The sequence below is a fragment of the Leptodactylus fuscus genome, chromosome 8 (genome assembly GCF_031893055.1).
Source record: "Leptodactylus fuscus isolate aLepFus1 chromosome 8, aLepFus1.hap2, whole genome shotgun sequence".
Lineage (NCBI taxonomy): Eukaryota > Metazoa > Chordata > Amphibia > Anura > Leptodactylidae > Leptodactylus > Leptodactylus fuscus.
Genome location: NC_134272.1, coordinates 23,203,932 through 23,231,206, shown reverse-complemented (window position 1 = coordinate 23,231,206; position 27,275 = coordinate 23,203,932). Strand labels below are relative to the sequence as shown.

The window sequence follows — 27,275 nt, the reverse complement described above, 5'->3', positions numbered from 1 at the left end:
GGACCTGTAAAATATAGTTAACGTGGCATTAACGCTGTAAAAATGTGCAATTGTGCAATTTTTCCAGTTCTGCTGCTTTCTGAAAAAATTTCCAGATTCCCAGTAAAACACATGGGAAAATTAAATGGTACTACCATAAAATAAAATTTCTCAATGTGGGTAATGCTACTGGATCTGTGCTTTATAATACAGCGGAGGCATCTATGGAGGTCACTCAGGTCATGACTGGCAGTCATAGTTAAATGGGTTATTTTACAGTTTGCAAATATGCCTCTGCTCAGATTTGGTGCCCCATTTTTTATGTAAATAGCAGATTTATTCATAAGCAAATTAAGGCAAAGTGCTTTGTGAGCATGCCATAACTTGTTGGGCTTTGGTCGGCTGAAAATCTTTGGAATGATCATCTACTTTATTTGCATAGACTGCTTTCCTGATCGGGCTGTTTGGCTAAGGCCCCACGTAGCAGACAGAAGAAAATCCACAGCGGTTTCCTTTGTCGACTTTCTGCTTCCATTATTCCTATAGGGAAACCGCCAGCGTTTCCGTAGGTTTAATTGACATGCATGATAGTTTAGGAAATTGCAGTGTTCGCTAGAATCACATACACTCTGCAGGGATGTTTCTGTCATGGCCAAACAGCAATGTTTACGCCACGTGGGGCCTCGGCATTAATGTTGGGATTCTTATCAAGGGAGAAGACCCCATCAGTGCTCACCCTTTAGTTATGTTAGTCTAAGTCACCTGGAATATTACAGGAATATTAAATCACTGCTTGGTAAACCACTATAGGTAATGTTTAGAGATGAGAGGGGATAGAAGATCCCAGAAAGTTGAAGGATACTCAGCATATATCAAAACATAACTTTTATTTATGAAAAATTCACATGACTTAAAATAGACACATAGGACACTATAGTCCACAAACAGGGTAACCAACAGGTACGGAAAGGTATTATAGCATAATAGATGTCCAAGGTGATAACATCATGAACTTGTAACTGCTCAAAGATACATCCCTTCTATACAGATTAAATAATCTATCACATAAACACCCTCAAACTGAGGGAATACATGGGTGAGATGTAATAGAAGAGAGCAACAAGGAGCTGTGTATGTCCAGCGGAATGAAACAAATAAATATATAAGACAAGTGTCAAGTAGTGAGGAAAAACTCCATTACTATAGGAAATGTAAGAAACCTCCATACAGACAAAGCATCCTGTAGAAAAACTATAATCAAACCCAGACACAAAGTATCTTACCCATTGCTAAGATAGTAAAACACACGCTTCCGTAGCTGCAGGCACCCTGACCCGACGCGCGTTTCGGCACGTGACCAGCCTTCTTTCGGGGGTGGAGTAAGGTAGGTGTGAGTACAAATAAATACTACCCAACATAAGCCTAAGAGCCAATAAGGAGACAATAAGTCTAAAAACCCAGATGTACATAGTAGAACTTTCCATTGGTGGAACAGTGTGCCGAAGGAAAATAGCTCCGCCCATCTCGACGCATGCCCGCTGAGTGAACCAGCTTGGTCCGATCACATGACCGGCAGACTGAAACCGAGGCGCGGTCAAAAGACCAAGCCTCGATTTCGTCCGCCGCACGCGAACGGGCCAGCTAACAGGCGCATGCGTACACGGCAGAAGGTAAGTTATCGACAATGCAGATAGATTAAAGCATCCATTGATCCGTGAATACAAGACAGAGTGCAAAGTGATAAATGAAAGGTGAAAAAGTGACAAAGATAAAGAAAGAAAAAAGTGAAAAATAAGTGAAAAATATAAAATGTGACCAATTGAAATGTGCAGATATTACTGTTGCAATAGTGCAAGTTTATTATCTCCTAACAAGAGATTACCATGATATATATCTATTGTGATAAAGTACAGACTATCCATAAATATCCATACAGAACCGACAAAACCATATAAAGATATAAAAATACACATACAAAAATAATTAATATTGACAAAATATACAAAATGCATTATAAAAATCAGCGGAACAAGTATATAACACTCACTGAAATTTCATAGATGTCAATATAAGTGAATTATAAATAAATAAATAAATAAAAATGAAAAAACAAATAAATAAAAATATACATATATATATATATATATAAGTCCATAAGTGTGAGGTCAAAGACAGCCGAAAAAAACAGGCGGAGTATCATTTACATCCGAAAAAATATTTTGTCAATCCACGGCTCACACGGAAGTTAAGATGTTCAAAAATCCGATGAAACTTCATTGACCACAACAGGATTACTATGTAAACATCCGGGTTCAAGGAAAATTTACATTGGCTCTAAACTATAAAAAGAAAACATAATTAACAAACAAATAACACAAAACCATGAAAGTACACACACCAAACCATACACAAAGACAAAAGACGATAAAAACGTTATATCAAAAAAATTATTAATTAAAAACACATGTAGAAAGACATACATAGAAAAATCCCAGGACATGGAGGACACCCAGGTAAGGACACAGGTCAAAGAAAGACGCCAAAATTCATCGCTTCATTTAAGCCATATGGGGTCATTGTTCCCAAGGTCCATATCCACCGCAACTCCATCTGTGCAAGACGTTTTTTAATATCTCCTCCTCTAATGGTGGGTATAATGCAATCGATCCCCCGAACCTGTAATAAAGTGGGGTCACTATTGTGGCAAGCCGCAAAATGTCTTGCCACAGGTTTTAACCGATCAGTATTACTCTCAGTTTTAGCCAAAATATCCCGTACATGTTCCCTCACTCTTATTTTCAATTCCCTACTGGTCAGTCCAATGTAGATCTTATTACATGGACATGTAGCGTAATAGACAACATATTTAGTCTGGCATGTAATACGTCTCTTAATGTAAAAGGTTTTATCTCCCTTAGAGTTCATAAAATCATTAGCCCTAATAATGTTCGGACAGGCTATGCACCTGCCACATGGTACACATCCCGGGGGATGTTTTCAATGTTTAGAGATGAGCGAGTAGTACTCAATCGAGTAGGTATTCGATTGAATACTACGGTATTCGAAATACTTGTACTTGATCGAGTACCACTCACTATTCGAATGGAAAAGTTTGATGCAGAACCAGCATTGATTGGCCGAATGCTATACAGTCGGCCAATCAACGCTGGTTCTTCTCCTACCTTTAGAAGTCTTCTCCGTGCAGCTTCCCCACGGCGTCTTCCGGCTCTGAATTCACTCTGCCAGGCATCGGGCCTGGGCAGAGCCGACTGCGCATGTCCGCTTGTAGTGCGGGCATGCGCAGTCGGCTCTGCCCAGGCCCGATGCCTGGCAGAGTGAATTCAGAGCCGGAAGATGCTGCAGGGACGCTGCAAGGAGAAGACTTCTTGGAGGATCCAGCCCGACCCTCACTCGTGGACTTGGTAAGTATAATTTGATCGAAAGTTGCCTACCCCTGAAACGAGCATTTTCCCCCCGTAGACTATAATAGGGTTCGATATTCGAATCGAGTAGTCAAATATTGAGGGGCTACTCGAAACGAATATCGAACCTCGAACATTTTACTGTTCGCTCATCTCTAGTAATGTTATTTGACCTGCATGTTGACGGATAGCAGAGAATAATTTGAGTTACAATAGGTAAAACAAGAATTAGATTTTTTTTTTTACCAGACCCCAATGCACATAGAGTCCTGCTTTAAAGCCTTTGAGTTTGCTTTTTGTGAAGGTAGACCTACAATATATCACAATTGAAAGGTTAAACAGCATGTAACAGTCTTATAAAATACTGTATTTGACTTCAGTTTCATTCAATAATTTCTTGTTACAGATTCCGGGAGATACTTGGAGAAGAGGCCGATTCTGTCCGGCTAACTGCATATTTCAAGCACTACTGTGTCCTGGCTTGCAAACATTAAGATGGGGACTAGAGGGGCATTATAGAGGGCTGAGGTAGCATTATACTATGTGGGGGCACTTAGTGTGCTACCTGAAGAAGGATACTATTACTGTATGAAACACAAAAGAACTGGGTGGGACCAGGCAGGGTTAAGGTGCGCATAGGTGTGGCTTATGATGCATACATTTACTGCAACAATTGGGCAATTTGCAATCTGCTCATTTGTACAAGGATTACAAGGTGATTATGCTTTGAGCTTCAACAACATATAAGTGGTTTAGAAGTGACTTTGGTGGCAGTAGATTCCTAAAAAAAACAAAAAAAACCCCCCATCTATAATCTAGTTGTGTATACACAATTTTCTAATGAATGTCATAACACAAGATATCAGTGGTAGCTATATAGAAATAGAACACACAAGCCTAGAGTCAGGTCATATTTTACAATTATTATATGTTTATCTGGTTTCTAATACTGATGGCCTATCCTAAGATCTAATACTGATGGCCTATCCTAAGATATAAGGCTGGGTTCACACGATGTATTTTGGCTCATAATGTGGCACGTAGACGGCGCGAAAGCTTTTGCGGGCCGTATACACTCCCATTGATTTCAATGGGAGCGTGGATCGTATACGCGGCGCTATTTTGCGGCCGTGATTTTGCGGGGTAATGTGGGAGCTGGAACAGAGGAGGGTTAGATTTTTGGGGATTCTAATTATGGTACGGAAGGGTTTACATTAGGAATTGTGATAGGCCTGTCTGAAAAGATGCGTCTTTAGTTTGCATTTGAAGCCCCATAGACTTATACTTTACTACAGTCTCACATTGAAGCCTATAAACACAATTTACATAAAGTACCAGTTTTTATGAAGAATATATTCGGTTCTCTCAGTTGGATCGCTGTGGTTTATCTGCTTTTTTGTGAATCCGCTGAGATTACATTTTAGATACTTATTTCTTTGTAATTATCTTTTATATGTTAAATAAACATAAAATTTAATAAACCTATTGCCACCTATTCTGACTATTCTGTTGTTTACAATATTTTGAGTAATTTTTTTTTTTTTTTTGTAGAGTTTCAAATTTGATCATTTTTTTTCTGTACACAGTAGGTGCTAACAGAGAAATGCAGTTTTTAGAACCAAGATGTTTACATTATTGTTTTGGACACTGATATGCATCAATGACTATGAGAGGAACTACATAAAGGTAATGTATTGTGGAAAGACTTGTATCTAGAGATGGACAAATTTCTCAAAGTTTTCTTTTTTTGGGTTTGGTTGGCTTGAGTCCCTAGTTTGTTTTTAGTCACACAAGATTAGTACTAGCCACACTTTAAATTGCCTTACAACAAAATATAGGACACTGTCAGGGCTCCTAGGAATCTATCTATAAAACATAGTATAGAACACTATCAGGGCTCCTAGGAACCTATCTATAAAACATAGTATAGAACACTATCAGGGCTCCTAGGAACCTATCTATAAAACATAGTGTATGACACTGTCACTGTCAGGGCTCCTAGGAACCTATCTATAAAACATAGTATAGAACACTATCAGGGCTCCTAGGAACCTATCTATAAAACATAGTGTAGAACACTGTCAGGGCTCCTAGGAACCTATCTATAAAACATAGTATAGAACACTATCAGGGCTCCTAGGAACCTATCTATAAAACATAGTGTATGTCACTGTCAGGGCTCCTAAGGGGCCACACGGTGGCTTAGTGGTTAGCACTGCAGCCTTGCAGCGCTGGAGTCCTGGTGTTCAAATCCCGCCAAGGGCATAAAACCATCTGCAAGGAGTTTGTATGTTCTCCCCGTGTTTTCATGGATTTCCATCCCATATTCCAAAAAAGACATAATGATAGGGAAAAATGTACATTGTGAGCGCTATGTGGGGCTCACAATATACATTAAAAAAAAAAAAAAGAACACTGTCAGGGCTCCTAGGAACCTATCTATAAAACATAGTATAGAACACTATCAGGGCTCCTAGGAACCTATCTATAAAACATAGTGTAGAAAACTGTCAGGGCTCCTAGGAACCTATCTATAAAACATAGTATCGAACACTGTCAGGGCTCCTAGGAACCTATCTATAAAACATAGTGTATAGCACTGTCAGGGCTCCTAGGAACCTATCTATAAAACATAGTGTAGAAAACTGTCAGGGCTCCTAGGAACCTATCTATAAAACATAGTATCGAACACTGTCAGGGCTCCTAGGAACCTATCTATAAAACATAGTGTATGACACTGTCAGGGCTCATAGGAACCTATCTATCCAATTTCTAGCTCTCAAAAGCAAACTTAGCTGAAGTTATGTCAAAGTGAATGTGACTTGTATGTCTATGGAAAAAGGAAAAGTAAGCAGAAGAATCAAAGTCAGAGGTTAACCATACACTGCACTGCCACTCGCTTTTTATGTATTTAACATTTAAAACACTACAAATAACCTATTTATTAGGGAAAGGGTTATGCCTGTGGCTTTTTAGACACATATGGTGGTTATGTTGCAAAAAACAATGTTGTTGTTTTTTTGTTTTGTTTAGAAAAATTTGCATTTTTATTGCGCTTTTTTGAGGCAAAGCCATTGGTGGGTTGAGCAAAAGGTAGACTTATAAGAACTCCTTGTATATTTCCCATTCCTTTTGTAGCCACTCTTGGCTTTGACTCAAAAAAACCTCAGCAAAATCTACAAAAAAAACTGCGTCTCTGAAACGTGGGGCCTCAGCCCAAAAGGGATATAAAATTGGCTTTAACTATTACGTGACGCAGACATTTTTCATTTTTGTATTTTGTTTTTTTTTTAACTGCATTTTAAAAGCCATAGCTGTCTCATTATTCCATTTACTTAGTCATATGAGGGCTTGATTTTTGCGTGACAAACTCTGTTTCAAATTGGTGCCATTTATTACTCTATACAATGTATTAGGAAGAAGGAAAAAAATTCAGAATGAGGCAGAAATGAAAAAAGAAAATGCAGTGCTGCCATGTAGGGTTTTTACAGTTTCCATTTTGCAGTAAACAAGCTGTTAGCTTTATTCTCCAGACCAGTACCATCATGATGATACCATATTTATATAGGTTTTTTTATGCTTTAATAACTGTATAAAAATTCTAAATTTGGAAGAAAAAAAATGTGATTAGTGTAGTGGTCCAGGGCACAGAACATGCCTGCTTGAGTGGAGGCAGCTGTGGTAACATGTGTGGCAGAGACTAATATGATGGACCAGGTTACAGGACGTGTCTGCCTGAGTGGTGGTAAGTAGAGATGAGTGAATAGTATTCGAAACTGCAGTTTCGAATACCTCGCTCCATAGGAATGAATGGGAGCGGCCGCGCGCTTAACCCCTTGCAGTTCTCCTGCTCCCAATCATTCCTATGGGAGCGAGTTATTCGAAACTAGAGTTTTGAATAGTATTCACTCATCTTTAGTGGTAAGTAGAGATGAGCGAACAGTAAAATGTCCGAGGTTCAATATTCGTTTCGAGTAGCCCCTCAATATTCGACTACTCGAATCGAATATCGAACCCTATTATAGTCTATGGAGGGAAAATGCTTGTTTCAGGGGTAGGCAACATTCGATCAAATTACACTTACCAAGTCCACGAGTGAGGGTCGGGCTGGATCCTCCGTGCAGTCTTCTCTTTGCAGCGTCCCCGCGGCATCTTCTGGCTCTTCATTCACTCTGCCAGGCATCGGGCCTGGGCAGAGCTGACTGCGCATGCCCGCACTACAAGCCTGATGCCTGGCAGAGTGAATGAAGAGCCGGAAGACGCCGCGGGGAAGCTGCACGGAGAAGACTTCTAAAGGTAGGAGAAGAACCAGCATTGATTGGCTGACTGTATAGCATTCGGCCAATCAATGCTGGTTCTGCAACGAACTTTTACATTCGAACAGCGAGTGGTTTGGAGATATTTGGTTTTCTTTGATGTAACATAGGACTAGGGGTTGCAATTGGCACCATGGGAGTCCTTTGTGTAGCAGTTTTCCAGTGCATGAACTCCCATTGTAGTTGACCCTCTGTCCCTCTCATCTGTTTTCTGTAATCTTATCTTATGTCATTCTATTATATTTTTGTGTGTTATTTAATGTACACTTTTAATTTTTCCATTCTGACTATTTTTGATTTGTTATAGTCTGTTGATTTGGGTTGTGATGATTGGGTAGAGATGAGCGAAGAACTCAAGATCTCAAGTTCTGTTTGGCAGCTCGGGTCCCTTATTTGTTTAGGTCAAACAAGTTTGGTACGAACGACACCTTCAATTGGCTTAAAACATATGTTCTGAGGAGCCCTACGAGTGTCCTACACTATCTATCCAATTTCTAGCTCTATAAGGAAAACACAGCCAAAGTTATGTCAATATGAAAGTGACATCTCTTCAGACCCCAAAGTGTAATAGGTAGAGGCCCAGGAGAGGTGTAAAAAAAAAAGCAAAAAAAAAAAAAAAAAAAAAAAAAACGAACAAAAAAACCCCTTTCATACTCTCCTTCCTTTAAATCTTTTTCCTCACTGTGTCCCATGCTCTTCTGGGGACTTCTGGCGCTATTCTGTGACATCATTGACCTGAGGGTCACTGCTGAGGTCTCTGAATGGGCCACCAGCGGTCACATGGCACACCCTATGGGAGGTAGAAATAGCCCTGAGAGGAAGATATATAGCACGATGGGGTGATACGCATTGGAAAGTTACATTGGTACCTTCTGTGCCTGCTGGGGGAGACAGTGTTGCATGGAGCATTTCTTTATGGGTTGGGGCAGGGTGCAGGCAGCCACGTGAAATATCCTGGCAGCAGGGACTGCGGAGAAGAGTGGAACCCAAGATTGATGTTACACACACTCTCTGAGTTACCAGACTTCTGTAGCTCTACCCTCTATTATTGGACAGACCATCCATCCTTTGCTTACAGTCTGTATGGAGCTTTTATGAAATAGAGAACTGGCACCCTCTGCTGGCTCAATGGAGTGACATACTTATATCTTTATGGAACAGGAAGAAAAAAAGTTAACAGGTCAAATAGCTAATGTGGCAGTATGAATGCTGGATAGAGATGAGCGAGTAGTATTCGATCGAGTAGGTGTTCGATTGAATACTACGGTATTCGAAATACTCGTACTCGATCGAGTACCACTCGCTATTCGAATGGAAAAATTTGATGCAGAACCAGCGTTGATTGGCCGAATGCTATACAGTCGGCCAATCAATGCTGGTTCTTCTCCTACCTTTAGAAGTCTTCTCTGCGCAGCATCCCCGAGGAGTCTTCCCCGCGGCATCTTCCGGATCTGAATTCACTCTGTCAGGCATTGGGCTTGGGCAGAGCCGACTACAAGAAAATGGACGCTTTAACTGTAAGCGGCCATTTTCTTGTAGTGCGGACATGCGCAGTTGGCTCTGCTCAGGCCCAATGCCTGGCAGAGTGAATTCAGAGCCAGAAGACGCCGCGGGGACGCTGCGCGGAGAAGACTTCTTGGAGAATCCAGCCCGACCCTCACTCGTGGACTTGGTAAGTTCAATTTGATCGAATGTTGCCTACCCCTGAAACGAGCATTTTTCCCCCATAGACTATAATAGGATTCGATATTCGATTTGAGTAGTCGAATATTGAGGGGCTACTCGAAACGAATATCGAGAATTTAACTACTCACTCATCTCTAATGCTGGAGAAAGCAGGTTGGGAGAGACAAAAATAACCAACCTTGTAATGTGTAGTCCCAAATCTCCAGTCAGCAGGTGTTGGGGGGAAAAGAAAAATGAAGTGTTAGGAGTTGGGCCAGAGCCTTCGCAGCGGCGTGCGGGGGTTGCCATCCCCTCCTGAACCCAACCACAGACTTCTGGGGCAGGGGGTTATACAGCGAGCCAGAGCTTATTTAAGTTGGGCTCTTGCTCTGGCTCGCCGCTGGCTATTCAGTTTCTGCTAGTTAGCTCCCTCTGCAGTGTTGTCTTGTGTGCCTCTGTTTTTGACCTCTTGATTCTGCTCTCTTGACTCTGCCTTTGCCTTACGATTTTGTACTGCGCCATCATCGCCCTGTTGACGACCCCAGCTTGCCTTTAGACCTCTGCTCCTTGAACTTGTTTTTGTACTGCTACTCTCTCCTGTTACCGACCCGGCCTGCTTGACCTCCCTTCTGGATCATCCTTCTGTACTGCGCTGACCTCACGTTGACGACCCTGATTGGACAACTACCCTTTGGTGTACTGCTGCCATCTACTGGCTACCACTAATCACTGTCTTCTGGTTCTTCATCTGACCTTCGTCTCCACTCAGTACCAAACTATATATCAGGCTATTCCATCAAATAACAAGGATTGGTAAGTTGTTACACAGCTGAATGCTATAACAGACTTAAAATATCTCTGGCAGTGAAAAAGAGTTGAAGGCAGTAGCAGCGCGTCTGTGTGACCACTGGTCTATGGAGCCTTGTCCTTCTGAACAGTGGGGAGTCCAACAGTCGGATCTCACAGACACTTATCACTTATCCTTTGGAGGTTGATATTTTGGAATTCTAGATTTGATATTTTTGTTTTCCAGGTTTCTTACATGTTGATCCACTCAAAATTAATGTATTATTTTTTGCAGTTTTAGAATATTCAGTTTATTTTAAAATTACATGATTCAGATCTGTGGAAATCAGATAAAACATTTTCATGCAAATTTGCCACTGAGAAAATGGACACCTGCCAGTAGCGGCAGGGAGGGACACGTCACTAAGCAGTCTGTAAGGACTTGTATTTTAGAAGTCAGTGCAACTTCCCTAGCCTTCCCATCTTAAGTTGTGTTGCTAGAGCAATACAATGGCCTTGGACGACTGCTTTATGTTCCCAAAGGAAAGAACCACAGAGACCAAGTTTTTAATTCTAAAGTAATGAATCAGATATGTATATAGTATGGTACGCGTGGTCGGTGGATGCAGGAGAGATTAAGATGCCCATAGCAATATCTAATCAGAACTGGTGTAGAAGATGGGGAAACAGTTACAGGGGTCCGACCATGAGAAAACCTAATGTTCACATCAGTAAGAAGGCGAAGGGCAAGGGTATTACCAAAAAACATTTGAAAAATCCTGGAGTGTGTGTTGTTAGGATGGGAGAAAAAGGTATAGGAGTTTGCAGTAGGATTGTTAATACTCCAAAGGTCATAGAGGGCTGAGGACCTAATCAGATGGTGGAATTCCCTGGCAAGCCGGGACTGTAAGGCACACATCGAGATGTCACTCATGGACAATCGGTCCACATGTTCAAAGAAGATCATATTAAAATCTCCACCAAACAGCCAGGCCAAATCAGAGAAAGCCCTGGAGGAAGGCAACATCCGTCCAGAGGGACCGAAGCTCCCCCCGAGTGGGAGAGTAGCCCAGATCATTGGACTAAGAGAGGTGAACTGAGAGGTGAAAAGGAGGAAATTCCACCCTGCCTGCCAATATAAATGCATGTTACTAGCAAAAGTAGAGGGAATCAAGAGACAATAAATGCAAACAGTATGCCATGGGTACAGATAATAACTGCATGAGAATGCTAGCAGAAGGGTTCCAGGTGCCTAGAAAAGGAAAGAAGGTTAGTGAAGGATATCACTGAGGCTGCAGTTCGACTCATGGTAGGGCTGAGGGAACCTGGAGGGTCCACCCCAGGATTCATAGGAGATGCTGGGCGTACATGACCGACCTGAGGAACTGGTGGGGAAGCCCTGATACTGCATGCTGTAGAAGTCAGGGCACTGTGAGGAAGTGCTGGAGGCAAAGATGGCATGGAGAGCAGGATCCTAGGAAGATGCAGAGTTGGCACTGGTTACGATTGTAGGAAGCCCGGAGAAGTTGCAGCAGCACTGAAGAGGATGCTATGGAACTCCGGAATCAGGTGATGGAAGCTGGGACATCAGGGCTGCAGGCATATTGGACAGTGAAAGCCTGACGTCTGAGGATATAGCCGTCCAAGATGGCTGCCAATGTATGGAGAACCGGAATGGTGAAAGCGTCATTAGGAGGTAAATAGAAAGTGACAGCTTTAGTGTTCGGTCTTGGGAGGAAGGGATCCCTGGGGTAGTCTTCCTTGGGTAGTTTCTTAGCCTCTATCTACCTGCATTGCTATTTAGAGGCCTATTTAGAGCACACAGGGGAGCAGCTCACAGAAGTGAACCCTACTCCATTGGTGCGGGAAGTCATTCCCAGCAATGTACTTTTTAATACTACCGTATTGAATTATTAGATCTGATTCTAACTGCCGTGAAATGTTCTTTTCAACAGACTTGAGAAGAAATGCTTCCAAATGCTCAGCACTATGGGGGTCCTAAATCTGTTCTTCAGAAATTTGAGTGTTGAAAAACTTCTTACATAGGTGCCGCTTCCCCAAAGACCACGGCCATGGAGCACTACATGTCTGTGCAACATTATAGTGAGGGAGCTGTGACACAGGCACAGTAAACATTGTTTGCTGCACACAGTATAGTATATTCCAGTTTGTCTCCCAAACAAAGTATAATATGTTCCACAATGTCTCCCAAGCACAGTATAATATGCTCCATAGTGGCCCCCACACAGTATAATATACTCCCCAGGGTCACCTCACTCAGTATATGCTCCACTGTGGCCCCACACAGTAACAGTAAACATCCCAAGAGACACTCCCCCCCTCCCCCATTACCCACAGTATAATATACTTTGAAAATCTAGTACTGTTTCAGGCGTATTTCAAAAAAATTGTTTTGACCTGTAAGACACACACATAAGAGCACAATTTGTTCATTAAAACAATAACATCATGTGACCACAGTTCCTATTGTTCACTGGTCAATAAACACTATTAACCCTGTTCTTTTTAGCACATAAAACCCCAGCATGCACTACAGTTGAGACTTCACTTCTGAGATTTGTGCGCCAGAGTTCAGGGACAGGTCTTTTTGCAGGACTAAGAGTTACGTGGTGAATAATGTAAGTTACATTTTTTCTTTACATTACAAAGAAATAGTCAAGTCACACAATGGGACTGAGGGCCCTGCTCGCAAGAGCTTACAATCTATGAGGTGGAGGGGGTGACACAAGAGGTAGCAGGGGCGGCATCGGAGGTAGCATTGCTTATACAGTGGTCAGACAATTTTGTAATGGGGGTTGTAATGGAGAGAGAGAGAGGTTAAATATTTTTGTAAGGTAAGTCGTGACAGCAGGTGACAGAAATTGGAGAAGCTGTGAGGGGAAGGGGTCACAACTGCAGGTCGTAGGGCGAAATGAAGAAAGTAGCTGGGAGACTTCCTCTTCGGTAATAGGTTTAAAAGATGAGAATGGACAGTCTGAAGTGTGGTGAGGGGATCACTGACACCGGGCGATGAGGCAGTTATTTCCTGACGATCTTATCAATTCTGTTATGGAAATAAGTGGCCAGGTCATCAGCACTAAGGTGTGAGTAAGGCGTGAAAAGTTTCAAAAAGTCTTTTAGGGTTACTGGAGAGAGAAGAGATGAGAGCGGTGAAATAGGCTTGTTTGACTAGGTAAAGGGCAGAACTATAGGTTTGAGTATAAATTTGAAGTGGAGGAAATCTGCAGGTGAACGTGATTTTCTCCACAGACGTTCGGCACACCTAGAGCCTGAGGTGTGTGCCAGGGTTGCTGCCTCCTATGTCAAGCTTTATGAGTGGAGGGGGCCACCTCATCCAATGCACTTTTAAGGGTTTCATTATAGTGACTGGTGGCCAGATTAGGACAGGAGATTGAGGAGATGTGGGACAGAGAGGACTGTAGAGTATCTGAGAGGTTCTGGGTGTTAATAGCACATACATTCCTATATGTGTGATGGGTAGCTGTATTCTGTGAAGGGGAGAGGGCACTGATAGTGAGAGACAGACAGCTATGATCAGAGAGCGGCAGAGAAGACTTAGTAAATTTAGGAAGTGTGAGGAGTTGATGGAAGACAAGATCAATTATGTTGCCATCTATGCATGGTGGAAGAGGAGAATTGTGAAAGACCTAAAGAAGTGGTTATTGAGAGAAACTGAACAGCTGGGGAGACAGGGGTGTGAATAGGGGGAGTCAGTAGGGATGTTAAATTCACCCATGATGTAAGTATTATAACCACGCCCAGGATCCACCAAGAACGTTACTTGGCGTTCTCCAATTGGTCACGCCCCCCTCTATTGTTATGCTGCGTTTCTGAGGGCGTGGGTGAATCGAACACCAAATCATGCATAGACTCTAATGAGAATAATTAAGCATGTTAAATAAATGACTGAAGAATACGAGGTATAACCCTGTATTTAGCGCTCTCAATAAGGGGTTTATAGCTGCATCCACCACTACCACCCCCCGTCCTCTGGTTCTCTCCATCTGGGCAGCGCCAGTATTAGTTATCAACGGATAACACTATTACTTCCCTGTGTACAAACCCATTCAGGTTTGCTCATTGGCCTTTAGTTCTACTTTTATATAGTAGTTATAGTACATGTATACCATCCTTTCTGAATTTAGGATCACAAAGCATTGGGGTTTTACGTAGCACTGAATAAAAGGGGGTTTATCACTGTATACACTTATGGTTCTAATACACTACTTCTACTACTGTTTCTTTTTTATTACATGTATTCCAATTTTAAGACCTACTGTAGTCCTACATGGACGCCATAACATGTAAGGGTTGTACAGGATTAGGAAACATGGCTGATTTGTTTCTCCAGATGTGACATCACGTCACATGGCCATGCTGCAGTTCAGTCTCTTATATTTAATGTAGCATTGCCAGGTCTCCAATGGACGAGAGATCACTCCCTGAGCCATGTCTTCTAGTCCTGCACAAACCCTTTAAGATGAGACAATGGCAACCAAAATTGACTACACAGTCTAAAGATGAACTAGATTTATCATCCTGCATCAGCCACTGTGATAAATCTGGCACATAATAGACTGTCCTCGCCTGTCTAGTCTAGGGTGTAGTCTAAATTTTCCCCAATGTTTTTATGTATTTGACAGATTTTACATTATTAGTAGCAGCAGCCAAAGCTCATATCATCATGGCAGCCCAACTGTTCAAGAAGACGGCATATTCTTCAGTATATCAAAAGTATATGATCCCAGTCTCTAATGAAATCATGAATTTGGTTCTATCGTATGTGAAAGATAAAGTAAGTGACTCCTCCGCCATATTTAGGAAGACCAACTGGATTACATATCTCCTGCACCAGCAGAGAACTCAGCTGATTTTATGACTAAGTTCTCACCTCCTCATATAAAAGGAGCATCCTGAGTGCGTGAGCACTGAAATCTATGCCAGCTCGTAGCTGATATAATTTCAGACATCATTTATGCCAGAAGACTGGCATAAATTGTGGCCCTACTACAAACATACCCTCACCATGACCCCTTTTCAGATATGGAGAGGGCAGAGTAAGAACTCTAGTTGGCAACAATCTTTGATACAACTGTTGGTTTTAAAAAAAAAAACAAAAACATTGCAAACCCTTCACTTCACATCACCAGCAGGAAGATCTCTACTTTAGAATATTGAATAGCAGGGAGCTTTGGCAATTTTCAGAATACTTGAATGGAGAAGATATATGCATTCATGGCCAACTCTCCATTCTCAGTAGCAGAGAGGGTGGGGTCAGGAGATCCTTGTTCTTGAGATAGATGTTAGTTCACACAGATGTTAGTTCACACAGGGGTCCGCGGAGGCCGCCTCAGGTTCTGGACCAAAATACAGGTAGTTGTAACTGGATGCTGGTGCAGTGCACTGGCATCTAGTCACGCACTCCGCTCCGGATTAGGCCTAAATGAATGGGCCTATTCGAGAGGGAGTGTCTTCAGGTGGATGTTACAAGGTGAATCCGCCTGAAAGAATGAACATCTAGCTTCTGGTTCCCGGAAAAAAGAACTGACCATCTCCCACTGATTTCAATGGGAGCCGTCTTTTTTGGTCAGGATTTTGAGGCGGATACGGCCTCAAAATCCTGACCAAAAAACCCTGTGTGAACTTACCCTTAGTCCCATTTCTGAGACCCACACCCATTGCCCATTGGCATATCCTGTAGATATCCCGTAGAATGCATGAGACTGGATTACTCTTTTAAGAAGACAAAAGTGGATTTTTTAACCTATTATTTTGTTTAGGGACAGGGAAATCTGCATCAACCACTTAATAACCGCCATATACTAAATCAGTTCTCCATATGAAGGTCATTGTGGTTCCCATATACTGCACATTAGAATAAAGGAGTTGTCCCCATAGGAATTTATCACTTATCCTCAGGATAGGTCAAAATTGGTGATAGTTATGGACCAACCACTGGTACCCCCATACATGCCAAGAACATATTCCTATCTCCATCATGTTAATGAAGTAGCAAGTCCCACATGTGCATTGCCATTGCTGCTCCATTTATTTTTGGAGTCTACTGGAGATTGCTGGGTACTGCCCTTGACAATCTCTAGCCATAGAGAATGAATGGAAAAATAATGAGAACACACAACTTGGTGGCACAATCCCTTTAACGTTAGAAGAACCTGCCAATTTTGTCAGTGCTAGACAACTATTGATGGTGACCACTGTAAATATATAATTTCCCACTTGAATTAATACATTTTCAATTCACTATATACAGTAGTTTTCTTTACTAATGTATCTAAGATGTCTTATAATATACTGTCCATTTTTGGTAAATATTCCTCAATTGTACTAAGTGGACAAAAAACCCAGAAACCAAATGATACCTGCATGTACCTACTATTTGCCATGTCAGTGTGACAAACATAATATATCTATAAATATACTCTGGCTTTCTCTTTAGACAAATGGGCAACCACTAGAAATGGCGGTGGATGTCGGCTGTGGGTATGGACGTTACACTTTACCTCTAGCTCCTCACTTCAAGAAGGTCCTGGGAACAGACCATAGTGAATCCCAAATAAATCTGGCTAAACAGTATAGTTCAGCAAACAATGTGTCGTACATGTGAGTATTACACTGGATTTACATCAGTTCTGGTGATATAGAATTAGTTGGCATCAATCACATTGGTAATCCTCTTTCTTCAATCTATAGGGTGGCCGCGGCTGAGAAGTTGCCCCTGGAAGATGCTTCTGTGGACCTGGTGACTGCTGCTCTTGCTGCTCATTGGTTCACAGTAGATAAATTTGCCCATGAAGCAGTCCGAGTACTGAAGACAAAAGGATGCTTTGCTGCGCATGCTTTTTATCCAACCAATGAGGTTGAATACAAGGACTTGTCACATGACCTAAATGTAGTAATGTCAGAGGTAACATACTGGTTAAACTTAAGATGCCGATACAATTTATATACCTTCATCTAGTTTATTAGAATTCTGATAAATGGATTCCCAATGAACCCTCATCAGGTATTACTTTGTCAAATCTGTGGGGTCTGAACCCTGGGATCTCCACTGATTATTGGAATTAGGGTAAGTTCACACTGGGTTTTTTGGTCCGGACCCTGAGGCGGCCTCCGGTCCAAAAGCCAGGTAGCCGCGGCTGAAAGCCGGTGCACAGCACTGGCATTCAGCCACACTCCGCTCCGGATTAGCCAAATGAATGGGCCTAGTCGGGAAGAGGGAGTATCTTCAGGTCGAATTGCGAGAAACTCTCCTTGAAGAATGAGCACCTCACTTCTTTTTTCCGGGAGCCAGAAGAAACGGTTCTGAGTGGCTCCTATTGATTTCATGGCATCAGGAAGGGACTATGTCCTGAAACGCGTAGCAATTGTCATTAGCGATATGCTGGATCTGCCGATACAGCACCTCTAGGATTATGGAATGAATATTTTTTATATGAAGAAATAAAGAAAAGGTTTTTATATTATCTTCTTGTGAGTATTTAACCCCTTAGATGCCACAGTTAATAACAGCAACATGTAGTGAGTTGCTGTCTGCTCATCGGCCACTCTTGTATCCCAGTTGGGGGGCGCTGATGTGTTGAGGCAGGACCTAATAGGTTGGCCGTTAGCATTATGCTGACCACAATAATATGCTGCTATAAACTAGTATTGCAGTGTATTTTTAGAATAATGTAGTCTAGTCTGCTGCTACAACAAAAAAAGTAGAAAAATAATAAAACTAAATCTTTAAAAATATAAAACAATATACAAAAAATTCATAAAAATTGTGCTATTGAAAAATGCAACTCATCTCACAAAAACAATGGTCAAAGTTATGATCTTTATAACATGACAATGAAGAAAAACTAATAATTTTCTGTATACTGAATGCAAATACTGGGTCTAAAGTTGACACCAAATTGGGTAATCCTGTATTGTACCTCATGGGGACCTATAATGTTAGGGGCTTATTGTGCTAGGGTAGTGGGGCGGTCCAAACCTGATCAAAACTATTAATCTATATTATTTTATTCATGCGTTTTGAATGCAATTTTTTTCTGCAGGTGTGGGATACTTTATTCCAATACAATGTTAATGCTGAAGCCGTAGGACATCCCCTTTGTCAGTATAAAACCATATATGAGGCTATTCCACTACAGGACAAGGAATGGTAAGCTTTATGTATCTGCTATAGCGCTCAGCCATAACATCAACATGTCCGTCAACTCCAGCAGTTCCCAAAGAATGAAATGGAGTAACAGCACATCTGTGTATAAGGAGGTAAAGGGAGTTTATCATCAGAACCTGTCATATCAACCCAATCCTATAGATAGATAGGTTAGCGTTACCTGAATTTGTCTATCTGTGGGGTTAGGTAGATAGGCTGGGTTCTGGTGACTCCCTTTAACCTCCTTAAGTAAGCAACCATCAGTGGATGACCTTAGATGGCCATATAGAGAGTCCCCACCTTAGATTAGTGAGCATCTTCTGAGTAACAATGTTTATTCCAGGTTATGTTTGATCATAGCTGTCCGGATATACAGTGTAACCACTGCTGTAAAGCCAACAGTATATGGCTGTATTGTCTTTGCAGGCACAATGTGTAGAGGTGGAATGTTGCATGCATCTGGTTGTTGCACCACTGGAGTTGATGTTTGGCACATTAGTGATATGAACCTATGCTAGCCGTGGAGTGAGGTTTGGGTTACACTATGGAGAAGACACTGTATAAGGAGCATCCTTGGTGTCCTTTCATATGCAGCGTCTGTTCAGGGAGTCCATCTATGTTGTCTTGGAAAGCAGTTTTGTGTCATAGGGAACTTAAGGGCTAGTCAGTGAATGTGGTAGACATTGCCTGTGGGAACAGCAGTAATGTGGTTACTGAAGCCCCTTTTAGTAGCAGTTATTCTGGTCATTCCAAGGTTGTCCCATTCATTTAAACAGGGCATCTCTGCAATACCCATAACAGCCACTATGCAGGGGACATAGCTGGGGGAGCCCACCAAGGCATATATCCTGAGTGCTGGTTGTTGGGAAGGTGGATACCCTATAAGCTAATTTTTTGTATCCAGAGTAGAATGCAGTGAATAGAATCTTTGCCTTGGGTGAAGACTAGCTCTAGCTCTGCATTATGAGAGGTATGTTGTTCACAGTACTGAAGGAACCAGGACCTGATGTAGATGGTGAAAAGGCCGCAGCGACTGCACAAGCGCCATGACCACTGCAAAAAGAGATGAAAAGTTCCACATAATTACATATAGAATTAATCTTCAGTGCTCGGTATAAATACTGGAACATTAGTAGAGATGGGCGAACTGATTTGTCACGAGCTGGGTATGACCCGAATATTACAGATTTTGTTTTTTTTTTTAACTAAATCAAATGCTGATTTATCTCTGACTAACTAAAATTGCCAACCCCACATGTATTGCACCAGAAAAATACAGAAGGGACAGCCTCTCAGCCATTGGTAGGTGGACACCTTACAGTTCTGATGTCATCCTACTAATATTATAACTGTGAAGATTTTGTGTTAGGATGTTTGTGTGTTTGGATGTTTGTTCCTCAATCACAGCCATACAGCTGAACAGATTGGGCTCAGATTTTACACCAACCCAAGATATTTGTCAGGAAGGAAACAGGCTACTTGGCAAGCCATGCACTCCGCCGACAGGCCCACCACGACCGACGAAACAGAGTCCCTGCTCCGCTGCGGGACCTGAGATGACGTCTTCACAGATCTGTTAGCAGGGGTCCGATTGCCTGGGGGCGGGCCGGTGGAGAAGTGACGTGGCCGGATACGTCCGCGCCAGTCTGCAGCCAAGCCACGTGGCTCTGCAGCGCATGATGAAGCCATCGGCGGCAGCAAGTGAGCGGCACAGTTCACGCAGCGACGAAGACAAGCAGCTAAATTCTGCGGGATAGAAAATGGCACTCGTCTGTGCCGGCTGGGTAAATATCCCGGCAGACTTTAGAGTGCGGGTACGGCAGCCCAAATTCGTGTCCGTGGCCAAGGTGTGCAGTGGGCCAGGGCAGCGCCACAGGACTCGGCTGTGCCAGCTGGGTAAGTACCCCGCCAGACTGTAGGGTGCAACTACGGTGGCCCAACCGTGGGGCCACAGTCAAGGTGTGAAGGGGGCCTGGGCAGCGCCGAAGGACTATATAACTTGGGGGCAGTGGGCCAACAGGCAAGCTATTTGGGGGCCTGGGATGCACACAGGAGGCTGGTGTGCAGGACAGAGTTTAGGGGGTACAAGGAGGGTGCCTGGGCCTGCGGGGCAGAAAGGGCAGGTCAGTAGGGTTTCCACGGGAGTGCAGGGGCGTGGATGTAGAGTGGGCCTTGGGAGGGGGGCCCAGAGGAGGGTGCGGGAGCCGACGTGGGATGGGGGTTCCGGGGAGGAAGGAGGGAGGGTGGTCCGGGGGCCACGGTAAATGCAGGGGGGGGAGAGCAATACAGGGGTAAAGGGGGGCCGCCATTGCGCAAGGTGGATCTTCTCCGCCAGCAACTGTACGCAGTTCGATGCCACTGCCAACCCGCAGACGAAGTCGTGGGCAGATGCTAGTATACAGTATATAAGGTGGTGTGGTCTTGAAAACGAGGCATTGCAGTAATGGTGGAAGTAGGGATGGATGTGTTATTCATACCACTGCATGATACAGAGCACTGAGCTGGAGATTCTTAGGGAGTAGGAGACAGATTAGTGGTATTTAATCAATTAATACAGGCAGATTAGGGATTGATTCATAACTAGGTATGATGGAGAATATCTGTGCTGTTGTTAGCCTGACTGCAGCAGCCTGTAGTAATACAGACAAAGGACAGTAAAACCTTTCACTGCCAATGATCCAGTTTTGTCCACCAGTAAACCAGACATATCTTGTGGCCTTGTCCATTATATCATTCCACCACATGGAAAAAGCACAAGCTAATGCAAAAAGACAATAATCAACCAATATATATAAAAAATGTATCAAATATTTTATTACACATTAAATAGCAGATTATTATTAAAAACAATAATGTACAAAAACAGAAACAGTGTAGCACTTCATGTTCAAGTGGTTAGTATATACTTGGCGGAAACTCCCTTGTCTGAATTTCGCCACATTTTGTTTAATAACTATTTGGGTCCATTCACACTGAGGAAAATGGTGAGGAATTTGGTGTGGAATTTCAGCGCTGAAAAAAACCCTCCGGTTCCTTTTTCTGCTTTTTTTTCAGCGCCATGCAGATTCCACACCAAATTCAGCGCCATTTTCCTCCATGTGAATGCACCCTTTCCCTTATTTTTATCATTGTGTATACCTGTTAATTGAAATGCGTGTATGGACGCTGTTTTTTTTTATGTGCAATTTTCCAGATAATATACAAATAAAATAAAATTTCCTTCCACCTAAATCACCAGACTATATTTTTCAGGATCACGGATATACCAGTCAAAATTGAGATGTCCATTCATGAAATTATTGGATTTATCCAGTTATTGGTTATGTTTCAGATATTAATCGAGAAAGATATGAAAAAAACAGAACAATTTCTTATACAGATGGAAAAAAGGTACCGTATAAATATGATACATGCTTTCATGACATCCTTTTTCATTATTGCATTTTGTGTATTCAATATGGTCACTTACTGATATAGGGAATTTTGAGTTCCACACACTGAAGAATTAGATATGTGCGTCTGCACACAGTTCCACAAGCCGAAGGATTAGATACACGCGTCTGCACACAGTACCAAAAGCCAGAGGATTGGATATGCGCATCTGCACACAGTTCCACACACCAGATGATTAGATACGCAAGTCTGCACACAGTACCACATGCCATAGGATTATATACGCACATCTGAACACAGTTCCACACGCCAGAGGATTAGATATGCACGTCTGCACACAGTTGTACACATCATAGGATTAGATACACGCGTCTGCACACAGTACCATATGCTGTAGGATTAGATACACGCGTCTACACACAGTTCCACACGCCGCAGGATTAGATGCGCGCCTCTTCATACAATACCACACAGGGGAGGATTGTATATGTGCGTTTGCACACAGTACCACACAACCGAGGATTAGATATGTGCGTCTGCACACAGTTCCACATGCTGAAGGATTAGATATGTGTGTCTGCACAAAGTACCACACAGGGGAGGATTAGATACACACCTCTTCACACAATACCACACAGGGGAGGATTAGATATGCACATCTGCACAGAGTTCAACATGCCAGAGGATTAGATACGCATGTCTTCACATAGTACCATCGCCAGAGGATTAGATACGCGCATGTACACACAGTACCACTCGGGGGATGATTAGATACGCGCATCTGCACATAGTACCACACGCCAGAGGATCAGAAATGCACGTCTGTACACAGTACCACATGCCGTAGTATTAGATACGCGCGTCTACACACAGTTTCACACGCCGGGGGATTGGATACATGCGTCTGCACACGCATTTAACGTGCGTAACACATTGAAATCAATGGGTTAAAAAGCCTCCCATTGATTTCAATGTGTTAGTGCGCTAAACAGAACCCATTAAAGTCAATGGAATTCTGTTTTGCAGCGCTGATTCTGACACGAGTTTACGTGATAGCATCAGCCCCGCGTTACATTGTGTGAATGCCCCCTAAATGGCACCACTATGAAGTACAATTTGTCCCACAAAAAATAAGCCCCAATATGAGTCTGTGAGCAGAAAAGTAATACAATTGAAAAAAAAAAGTTATACCTTTTGGCAAGTGGCAAGGGGGAAAAACCCAAATGCAAAATCCGAAATGTGGCTTAAGCGGTTAATAATTCTCAGATTAGAAGTTTTAAGTATTGATAATAGAAAAGATAATGATACAAAATCAAATAAAAATCAAGATGTTTCATGGTATGAATTCACAGAAATTTCAGAGTTTATATTAGTACAGCAGATTAGTTTACAGGACATACACTCTCTCTCTCTTTTGAGATACACCATCTAATGGCAGAGTCCTCTTCTGGGGTCCCTATCAACACCTACTAACACCTACTCGACATTTGATGGACATAATCATATGAAGTGAGCTCAGAAGCAGATCAATAGTGGCCATGGCATGTGGGCTGTATGGTTGCTCTGCAACATAATCCTCCAAGGAACGCCATTTTAGTACATTGTTCACATCCTCCCAACACCAAATGTGCACCAAATACGCAAATGTCCACCAAATATTCCACTGAAAATCTGTATGTTGGAGAGACCGGACAGCAACTTAGAATGCATATGAATTCACATCGCCATACAATTAGAGAACAAAGAATGGACCTTCCCGTATCAAAACATTTCTGCAATGAGGATCATAATATCACCGATCACATGAAAATTTTGGTTTTAAGAGGGAATTTTAAATCAAAGAAAGAGCGACGGATTTATGAGTAAAAGCTTATGACCCTGCTTCAAACACTGGAGAAGGGGTTAAATCTGTCACATGGTTTTATGGTATCTTACAGAAATCACTGACCTGAGACCCTGAGAACTGATAAGAACCTAGAATGTTTACACTGTTTCTACCAATTACTAATAACCCCCCCCCCCCCTCCCTCCTGGAATTCTATCCCTATGTGCCCTTTTGTGCATAAATATGCATCATTCAGAAATGGTTTTTAAATTTGCTTGAGAAAGGAGCCGAGTGTTCTGAAACATCATAAATCTGTCATCATTATTAGTTAGCCATTAAAAAGGTATCAACTACTGAAGACTATCAAGTTTACATATATATATATATATATATATATATATATATATATATATATATATATATATATATATCCTCCCAACAGTAATGTTTGATAGGAACTGTATAGCCTATATGGATATAGCCTATATGGATATAGCCAGAATACATAACAAAATTACACACCAAGTACATAAACAATTATTTTATTAGATACACACCAGCACTAAAATAAAAGCAATTAAAAATAACATACCAGGTAAAAGTCCCATTCCACGCCCAATATGGCCGAAGTATATATGCCCGACACAAAGTCCGACATGTGCTGAAAAAAACGGTTTCCCCGTGGACAGGCAGAAGGCGCACACAGATGGTCACCTTTACAAACCCATTCAAGTGAATGAGTTTTAAAACTGACTGCCAGGTTTGCTTACCCTGTCCAAGAATGCACAAACTCGACAGTGGGCGCAAGTGTGAACTGCCCCTAAAGTTATCCAATTTTCCCATACTATGTACCAAATAAATTCTAAGATATGTCTTGTAAAGGAAAGACCTACAATATATCACAATAGAAAGGTTAAACAGCATGTAACAGTCTTATAAAATAATTGACTTATATAAATTATTGTTACAGATTCCGGGAGATACTTGGAGAAGAGGCCGATTCTGCCCGGCTAACTGCACATTTCAAGCACTTCTGTGTCTTGGCTTGCAAACATTAAGATGGGGACTAGAGGGGCATTATGGAGGGCTAAGGTAGCATTATACTGTGTGGGGGCACTTAGTGGGCTTCAGCGCTTTGTTTGTTATCCAAAGAAGAATACTATTACTGTATGAGGATCACAAGAACTGGGTGGGCTTAAGCAGGGTTAAAGTGCGCATAGGTGTAGTTTATGATACATAAATTTACTGCGGTCAGATTCAGTTCTCTGAAAATTGGACAATTTGATTAAAAGTTGGGGGTCCAGTGACCTATAACAGCATAGAAATGGTTTAGAAGCGGCTTTGGTGGGGGCAGACTCCTATCTATCTATAATATATCTATGTATACACAATATTCTAATGAATGTCACAACACAAGATACCAGTGGTGGCTATATACTATGATATATATATATATATATATACAGTCCTATGAAAAAGTTTGGGCACCCCTATTAATCTTAATCATTTTTAGTTCTAAATATTTTGGTGTTTGCAACAGCCATTTCAGTTTGATATATCTAATAACTGATGGACACAGTAATATTTCAGGATTGAAATGAGGTTTATTGTACTAACAGAAAATGCGCAATATGCATTAAACCAAAATTTGACCGGTGCAAAAGTATGGGCACCCCAACAGAAAAGTGACATTAATATTTAGTAGATCCTCCTTTTGCAAAGATAACAGCCTCTAGTTGCTTCCTGTAGCTTTTAATCAGTTCCTGGATCCTGGATAAAGGTATTTTGGACCATTTCTTTCTACAAAACAATTCAAGTTCAGTTAAGTTAGATGGTCGCCGAACATGGACAGCCCGCTCTCAAATGATCTGAAAACAAAGATTGTTCAACATAGTTGTTCAGGGGAAGGATACAAAACGTTGTCTCAGAGATTTAACCTGTCAGTTTCCACTGTGAGGAACATAGTAAGGAAATGGAAGAGCACAGGGACAGTTCTTGTTAAGCCCAGAAGTGGCAGGCCAAGAAAAATATCAGAAAGGCAGAGAAGAAGAATGGTGAGAACAGTCAAGGACAATCCACAGACCACCTCCAAAGAGCTGCAGCATCATCTTGCTGCAGATGGTGTCACTGTGCATCGGTCAACTATACAGCGCACTTTGCACAAATAGAAGCTGTATGGGAGAGTGATGAGAAAGAAGCCGTTTCTGCACGTACGCCACAAATAGAGTTGCCTGAGGTATGCAAAAGCACATTTGGAGAAGCCAACTTCATTTTGGAAACAGATTGAGTTGTTTGGTTATAAAAAAAAGGCGTTATGCATGGCGTCCAAAAAGAAACAGCATTCCAAGAAAAACACTTGCTACCCACTGTAAAATTTGGTGGAGGTTCCATCATGCTTTGGGGCTGTGTGGCCAATGCCGGCATCGGGAATCTTGTTAAAGTTGAGGGTCGCATGGATTCCACTCAGTATCAGCAGATTCTTGAGAATAATGTTCAAGAATCAGTGACGAAGTTGAAGTTACGCCGGGGATGGATATTTCAGCAAGACAATGATCCAAAACACTGCTCCAAATCCTCAGGGATTCATGCAGAGGAACAATTACAATGTTCTGGAATGGCCATCCCAGTCCCCAGACCTGAATATCATTGAACATCTGTGGGATGATTTGAAGCGGGCTGTCCATGCTCGGCGACCATCTAACTTAACTGAACTTGAATTGTTTGTCCAAAATACCTTCATCCAGGATCCAGGAACTGATTAAAAGCTACAGGAAGCGACTAGAGGCTGTTATCTTTGCAAAAGGAGGATCTACTAAATATTAATATCACTTTTCTGTTGAGGTGCCCATATTTTTGCACCGGTCAAATTTTGGTTTAATGCATATTGCACATTTTCTGTTAGTACAATAAACCTCATTTCAATCCTGAAATATTACTGTGTCCATCAGTTATTAGATATATCAAACTGAAATGGCTGTTGCAAATAACAAAATATTTAGAACTAAAAATGATTAAGATTAATAGGGGTGCCCAAACTTTTTCATAGGACTGTATATATATATATATACTGTATATTACAGTCATAGAATCTGGTCATATTTTACAGTTGATAAAATGTTTTTCCGTTTTCTAATACCGATGGCCTATTCCAAGGTCTAATATTGATGGGCTATCACTGATACAGAGCCGTGCTGCTTCATTTGCTGTACAAACTGCTCCATAGACTTCTATTTTACTACATTGAATCCTATAAACACAATTTACATAAAGGACTGATCTTTATTATAAATATATCCGATTCTGTCAGTTGGATCTCGGTGGTTTCACCTGCTTTTTGGGAGGTTACATATTTAGATGCTTATTTCTTTGTAACTACATTTTATGTGTTAGATTAACAAACAAAATTCAATGAAATAAACCTGTTTGTCTATTCTGTTTTTTTCTGGTGTTTTTGTGTTAGTTTCCTAAATAAAATTAAAGTCAACTCTTTTAGAACATGTTTATGAACTGGGCCCGTTACCTGCTGAGGCCTATGTTATTAAAAAAAAAAAAAAAAAAAAAAAACAGCAGGGGCACACTGAGCCCCCTAAGATCACAGGTAGAGATGAGCAAATTTTTCAAAAATTTGATTCGGCTGCTTCACTGAATTTCCCTAAATGATTCGATCCGAATTTGCAGCAATTCGTGTTAACCCCCCCCCC

The 27,275-nt window shown here is 41.7% G+C and overlaps 2 protein-coding genes across 2 annotated transcripts in view; both read left to right on the top strand.

The window, feature by feature from the left end:
- The window catches only part of LOC142216527 (putative methyltransferase DDB_G0268948), a 31,621-nt gene extending 26,844 nt beyond the window's left edge, over window positions 1–4,777 (top strand). Inside the window, exon 7 of the mRNA XM_075284401.1 lies at window positions 3,808–4,777. Coding sequence (XP_075140502.1) covers window positions 3,808–3,895 — 88 coding nt within the window. The 3' untranslated portion in view covers window positions 3,896–4,777. The remainder of the gene's footprint in view (window positions 1–3,807) is intronic.
- Window positions 4,778–14,873: 10,096 nt separating this feature from the next.
- On the top strand, window positions 14,874–24,632 carry LOC142216531 (uncharacterized). The gene is made up of 6 exons (XM_075284405.1): window positions 14,874–14,984; window positions 16,647–16,810; window positions 16,901–17,114; window positions 18,253–18,359; window positions 21,609–21,746; window positions 24,545–24,632. The coding sequence occupies exons 1-6, from the start codon at window positions 14,874–14,876 to the stop codon at window positions 24,630–24,632; spliced, it is 822 nt and encodes a 273-aa protein (XP_075140506.1).
- The last annotated feature ends 2,643 nt before the right edge of the window (window positions 24,633–27,275 follow it).